The 6,000-nt window shown below is 44.3% G+C and overlaps 1 protein-coding gene across 1 annotated transcript; it reads left to right on the top strand.

The window, feature by feature from the left end:
- LOC133014315 (circadian-associated transcriptional repressor-like) lies at positions 1-4,630 on the top strand. Its single transcript, XM_061081515.1, has 5 exons — positions 1-377; positions 502-577; positions 899-977; positions 1,328-1,511; positions 1,607-4,630. The coding sequence occupies exons 1-5, from the start codon at positions 57-59 to the stop codon at positions 2,216-2,218; spliced, it is 1,272 nt and encodes a 423-aa protein (XP_060937498.1). The 5' UTR covers positions 1-56; the 3' UTR covers positions 2,219-4,630.
- Positions 4,631-6,000: the final 1,370 nt, after the last annotated feature.

Below are 6,000 nucleotides of genomic sequence, written 5' to 3'. Positions count from 1 at the left end.
TCAGGTTTGACTTGTCATAATAACCCCCGTCCCTCTGCTCCTGCCCCACAGCAGCAATGCAGTCCCAGGGCAGCACTTCCACCCAGGCCTGCTTCGATTCCCTGAGCTCCAGCGACAGCCTCCCGTTCAGCGACTCGGATCAGGTGGAGGACGACGCGGATGTCTTCCTCACGGACGGCTCCTCCTCGGGAGGGGCTACGGCCAACGGAGATCGGGGGTCGGAAAGCCCAGGGTCCCAGTGGACGTGCGATTCCTTCACAGATAAAGAGGAAGAGGAGGAGTCGTACAGGTTGGAGAGTGGCGGCAAGAAGGCGGACGAGACGGGTCCTTCAAACCAGATCGCCAAATCCCACGGCGACCTGCAGTTTTCTCAGAAGGTGAGGGATGGGTCAGGGTGCAGGAAACAGAGGATAGATGACAGAGCAAGTCCCAGCAGAATGATTTAGAAAGAAAGTCCAAACCCAAACTCAGTCGGGATCTGTCTTCTCTCCCTCTTGTCAGTGTGCGGAGCTGCAGGGTTTTGTCAGGCCCCTGCTGGAGCTGCTGAGTGGTCTGAAGAGGGGTCGATTCGAGCGCGGTAAGCATCCACGCCGCACGCTAGCACCTTCAGATAAGCATGTGTGCAGACTGGTAACTCAAGATGCTGAGTGCATGGTTCGAGAGGTCTGAGCAGTCTCCACCATGTAATAGGGAGTTTTTCTGCTTATTGATGCAGTCCAAAGTGCAGCGTGTGTGAAGCGACAGTCTTGTGGCTGAGTCATCAGCTCACGAGAGAGTACTGATCTCCCAAGAGAAAGTGGTGTGTGTGTGTGTGAGGCATTGCGTGTCAACATGTGCACAGTTTCCACGACTCAAAGGTGTAAACGTCTGACTGGAGGAATATGTCTTTGATTGACAGGTTTGAGTACTTTCCAGCAGAGTGTTGCTGTGGATCGAATCCAGAGGATTGTGGGGGTTCTACAGAGACCAAACAGCGGGTGAGATATCATTGTCATTATAACATTGTCCCACGTCCACCCTCAGTGTTTAATCGGTGACACAACATCTTAATGATTATTAAATTGTAGTTATAACTAGAGGGGAGGATTGTTATAGTGATGTCTTTCAAGCCTCCTCTCCTATTCCATGTTTTATTTATCAGTCCTCGGGGTGGGTAGAGTTACAGCATTCACATCCATGGTAGAGCAACACTGCAGTTTAGAGGACGTATTACTAAGATCTATATACAGGATTCTAAGCATCCAGATGTTTTATCATGCAGTGCACACTTTCTTCACCATCTGTTCCATCAATTTACGTATATGTCCCTCTTTTCTTCTATTTTTAGTGAGAAGTACCTGAACACGCTGCTCCAGGTGGAGATGATGCTCAAGCTTTGGTTTCCTCAGATCTCGACTCCGCCGGCCTCCTCAAACTCCAGCGTGGCCACGTCCCCTGCCCTCTCCCTCCAAGACAGTTCCAGCTCCACGCCGCCGCATAAGCACAGGGATCAGCTACATATTCCCGTCAAGGTGAGAACACACAAAACAAGCCATCGCCACCACCACCGCCACCGCTGTAAGTTTTCACGTTCTCATGCAAATTGCTCTACTGCTTGTTTTTCCAGAAACGCAGACTCAGCTGGACAAGTACATGCAGTCCCACGCCTTCCCCTCTGCTTCTCAAGTGCCCTCATGTCGGAACAGAAGAGAAGAGGGTGAAGCGAGATCATGATGAAAGGGACAAACCCTCTGCTCCTCCTCCACCTCCTCCGTCATTGGCACCTGATGCAAATCCAATTTCCCCAGATGTGGCCGGTGACAGACGGCTCACTGCGGACACAAAGGGAAAGGACAATGACAGCGAGGACCGAGGCAAGCTCTCAAACTACAAAGCAGGTCAAAGCTCTGAGCCGAGTCTGACGTGGGTTCACGTCGCCCCCATCCTGTCCCCACGAAAGGCCCACCCCTCACATGAGGGCGCAGCGGCGGCGAGTAACGGCGAAAACCAGCCCATCAGTGCCATTACCCCAGCGAGTAGGAGGGGCAGCCCCGCTAGGCAAAACAAGGCCATCTCTTCTTCTAAGCCTTCCAAGCAGCGCAGCAACCTGAAGAAGCCAAACCCGTGCCAAAGCCAGCCTGTTGCCGGACAACAGAGTGAGAGTAAGACAGTCGCTGCCTTTCAGGGTCAAAGCAAATCTCTGTTACCAAGGGTGTGCTCCACCCCGGTAAAGACCTGATGCATTTGACAAGCAAAGAGTCAGCGGCCTCGATTTTGTAACTTCGAGTTAAAAGCTGCTGTGAGAAGAAGAAGGGAAGAGGCTGAAGGCCTGTCATTAAAGATACATTAAAGAAAGGAAGGAAAGATGGTAAATCATAGATGAAGCACAACCCCTTATCAAGACCGCAACTTCAACAGTTAGTGTAAACAACAAGACGTAATATATTTCAATAAATCAAACCTAGATGATAATAGCAATTCCATTATAATCATAATCATGTGCACTATGGTGGCTGTGAGTGAGGGCGATCGGAAAGAGAACCAATCACTTAAAGGTTATTTACAGGTTTTTGAGTAACGACCAATAGGAGAGGTTATGAAGATTTGACGATGAGCAGTTCCTCCTCAGCATGAAAACGAAATACACTGTAATCTGAGATGTCTCAGTGGGTATCTGACCTGAGGGACAGGAAATAGAATGAGCTGGCTTCAGGGTTCAGTTTGATGAGGTAACTCCAGCGATGAGTGAGTAATGCGCCGTCTTATGGCAGGAGACACGTGGACTTTACACTCACTTGTAGATAGAAACCAAGGCGTCTGAGTTGCGGAGAGAAAAAAAGTCATTTGAAAATCTCACAGCTAGCGATGTGAAATACAATGTACAGAACGCAGCATTGAACTGTACGTGTGGTGCTTCAGGAGTCATCAAGGAGACAGTGGGAAAAATGATGTCATTAACTCACGAATGTAATCAGAGACCTGTCTGGGCACTTGGCTGGTGGATCGGCGACGTCATGGTGGGCAGAAGTCACGTGAACTTTCATGTTGTTACTCTGGGTCCAAATGTTTCTGCAAAACTGGCCGATAATCAGGGTCGTGAGAGACTTAACAAAAAAAGACCAGCTTGAAGAAAAAAAAATAAGGACCACTCAAGGACATATACGACTCTGGAGTCCCACAGTTAATTTATTCATGTGTTCATCCGACACTGTTTTTATTTATTGTCTGTATTTATTTATTGGGCAGCTGAGTATCACCTCCTGTGCACACTCACAGTTTGGCCTACGATTTTTTGAGGTGATTGGGAAGATGCTGTTTTTTTTTTTTTTTTTATTGCTATCATGATGAAAATGAGAAAAATAATTAACTGAAGGAAGTGGAATCTCCTGACTTGGACTATTGGGATTACTGTGCCTTTTTTTACCAAATAGGATGTGTTCAGAAAAAAAGCATTGGGTGCTTTACGGGAAAACTCATGTGTTTTGATTGTTTGCTCCTGTTTGACAAAACAAGTACACACTCGAATCCAGGCAGACACGCACAAAAAAACCACGGTATCCAAAACTATTCAATACTCTGACATCTACAGTGAATCCAAACTTCATACTTCTTCACCTTCTACACACAAACACACACAAACAGCAGCGGCTGCTACCAGCCTTCATTTGGGGAATTTCTATCGGTTCTGATCGACGGAGGAACAGACTGACCTCCACTTCAAGATGGAGCTCTTGAAAACTTGACAAAACAGAAAATATAAATTTAACCCTCAACTGCTCTACTCGACTGCTGCTATTGTTATACTAATTACACTTCTAATTAAGATGTTTAATAGGAGGCGCTCTCTCTCTCTTTATTTGGAAACCTCAAATTATTATTGTTCATGTATAACGGGGGGAGGGGATTAATAATGTGATTGGATTTACCTATAATGGCAAAAATAGTAAATATTTAGATTTAAGTATTTTTAAAATTTTACAAGTGAATCATATTATGCTATTTACATAACTAGAGAGATGAGGAGAAGGAGGATGAGGGGTATTTTTCATGTACCAGACCTCCTCCCTCAAAAAAGCCCCAAATGTCACCTCCGAGCCAATGGCAGCCTCCATGTTACTGCTGATTGTGTTTTGGCGTGAAGGAGTGTACACACCCTCAGTCGCAGACCCCGGGTCAGACCGTCTTGTTTCACGGTGCGTCAGACGCTGGCTCTCTGTCCTAGGCTGGGGGGGGGGGTTCTTCCACCCAGTTTTTATACGGTTGTGGTTTGAAAGACAAACCATTTGCACTTATTTAATTTTTCATCGTTTTTTCATGTATGGGTTTTTCAGGTATGGGTTTTTCTACTGATGACTGGTCAGAAATAATACGTCTTGTTTATTTTTGCTGCCTTTTCGTCTGCTTCTGATTCCTCCCCTTCTTTCATCCCAAAATGTTACGGTAGTTCCCCCTCCCAAAAAACCCTTGTCTCCCCTCCCCCACCCTGCTGCACTCGTCTGCTTTTGCCCTCTCTCCTTCGTCTCCCTCAATCCCATTAGTATCTGTCTTTTTCTCAGCTCAATCTGTCTTTCTCTCACCCCATTTCTACTTGATATTATTCTTCTGGCTAATCTTTTTTCAATAATGATGCAAAAGGACAAAAAATCTTTTAATAAATGACACATTTTTGACAACTGAACTGCCTGCCGGTATTTTGTGTTTATTTTATTCATTTATTACACACATGTTTCTCCACATTTCTGTTTTTCTTTAATATTCCGCTATAAAAACACAACATGTAGATGGGCTTGTTTTGGACAGCAGCTCACACTAAACAGATGTGTGACTCAATGGGGTGCAGATTTAGAGACCACATTTTGGAGTGTGCGTGCGTGTGTGGGTGAGGAGGGGTGATGGAGGGAGGAAGGAGGGGCGGCAGGGTGTGAGACTACAGCCTGGTTAATCTGACTGGCAGGAGTAGTTGTAGTGGTAGTAGTAGTGCGGGGGGGGGGGGGGGGGTGATCCTCCGACCAGCTGCTACTATACTACTACGTAGCCCAAACATTACTGTGGCATTCTTGTTTGGGTTGGATGTTGATATTGAGATCACAATGAGTAAATGAGTAGATGTGTAGAGACGAGCCGTGTGTGTGTGTGTGTGTGTGTAAATGTGTTGAATTACAACAACTCAGTCAGACATGAGCTGCTTCCACCTTATTCTCTGCATACTGACACAGACATATAGGTTCTTCTGAAAGAAAAATTAAAGGGTAAAAGTTCAAGTGCAAAAAACGTAACCCAAGGGCGGATTTGACTGTACAGTTCACCATCATAACCTAACCAAAGAGGAAATCAAACTGGGGTAAGTACAAACTCAGCGTAATATATACATCTTAAATAAGTTGTCATATGTCAGAGTTGGAATTATCATTACTTTGTCAATAAACAGAAAATTAACCGCAATTTTGTTTATACTACTACTACTACTACTATTATAATAATAACAATAATAATAAAAGCTTATTTCAGATTTTTGTAGCACAAGAAAAAACAAGAAGGAAAAAAAAGTTAATCGGAAAATATTTTCCACAATATTGAATTTGAGTGTCCTAATTTCATGATCACAAATAGAATTGAGTTCTGGACTGTGGGTTAAACATAAAACATATTCTGAAGATGTCACTGGGCCAGCAACTAACAATTATTTACATTAATTAGGTCAGTGATTAATGTCTAAATTAACTTATTCTTTTATGAAATGTTGAAAAAAAATCCTGATAATGAAAACAAATACTAAGAAAATTCTCTTTACAGTGACGTCTTGAAATATTTTGGTTTGTCAGACCAACAATTTAAACACCAAAAATATCCTGTTTACAGAAATGTAAACAAGAAATTAACAATGTGCTGCATGCTTTCAAATTAATTTCACAGATTTAATTATCATCTCTCAAATTCCTGAATCAAAACCTTCACCATTTTCTCTCCTCGCCAGTCTCCCATCCATGGATACTGCATGCGTGCACATGGGCACAGGAGATG

The sequence above is a fragment of the Limanda limanda genome, chromosome 11 (assembly GCF_963576545.1).
Source record: "Limanda limanda chromosome 11, fLimLim1.1, whole genome shotgun sequence".
Classification (NCBI taxonomy): Eukaryota; Metazoa; Chordata; class Actinopteri; order Pleuronectiformes; family Pleuronectidae; genus Limanda; species Limanda limanda.
The sequence above is the reverse complement of the archived record's forward strand: the minus strand, read 5'-3'. Positions and strand labels throughout refer to the sequence as shown.

What these genes read in the sequence shown, in the direction of transcription:
- LOC133014315 (XM_061081515.1), top strand. Translation starts at nt 57, where the DNA reads ATGCAGTCCCAGGGCAGCACTTCCACCCAGGCCTGCTTCGATTCCCTG. An exon ending in ACCTGCAGTTTTCTCAGAAG is followed by an intron (nt 378 to 501) that starts GTGAGGGATGGG and finishes CCCTCTTGTCAG; the next exon opens with TGTGCGGAGCTGCAGGGTTT. An exon ending in GAGGGGTCGATTCGAGCGCG is followed by an intron (nt 578 to 898) that starts GTAAGCATCCAC and finishes TTTGATTGACAG; the next exon opens with GTTTGAGTACTTTCCAGCAG.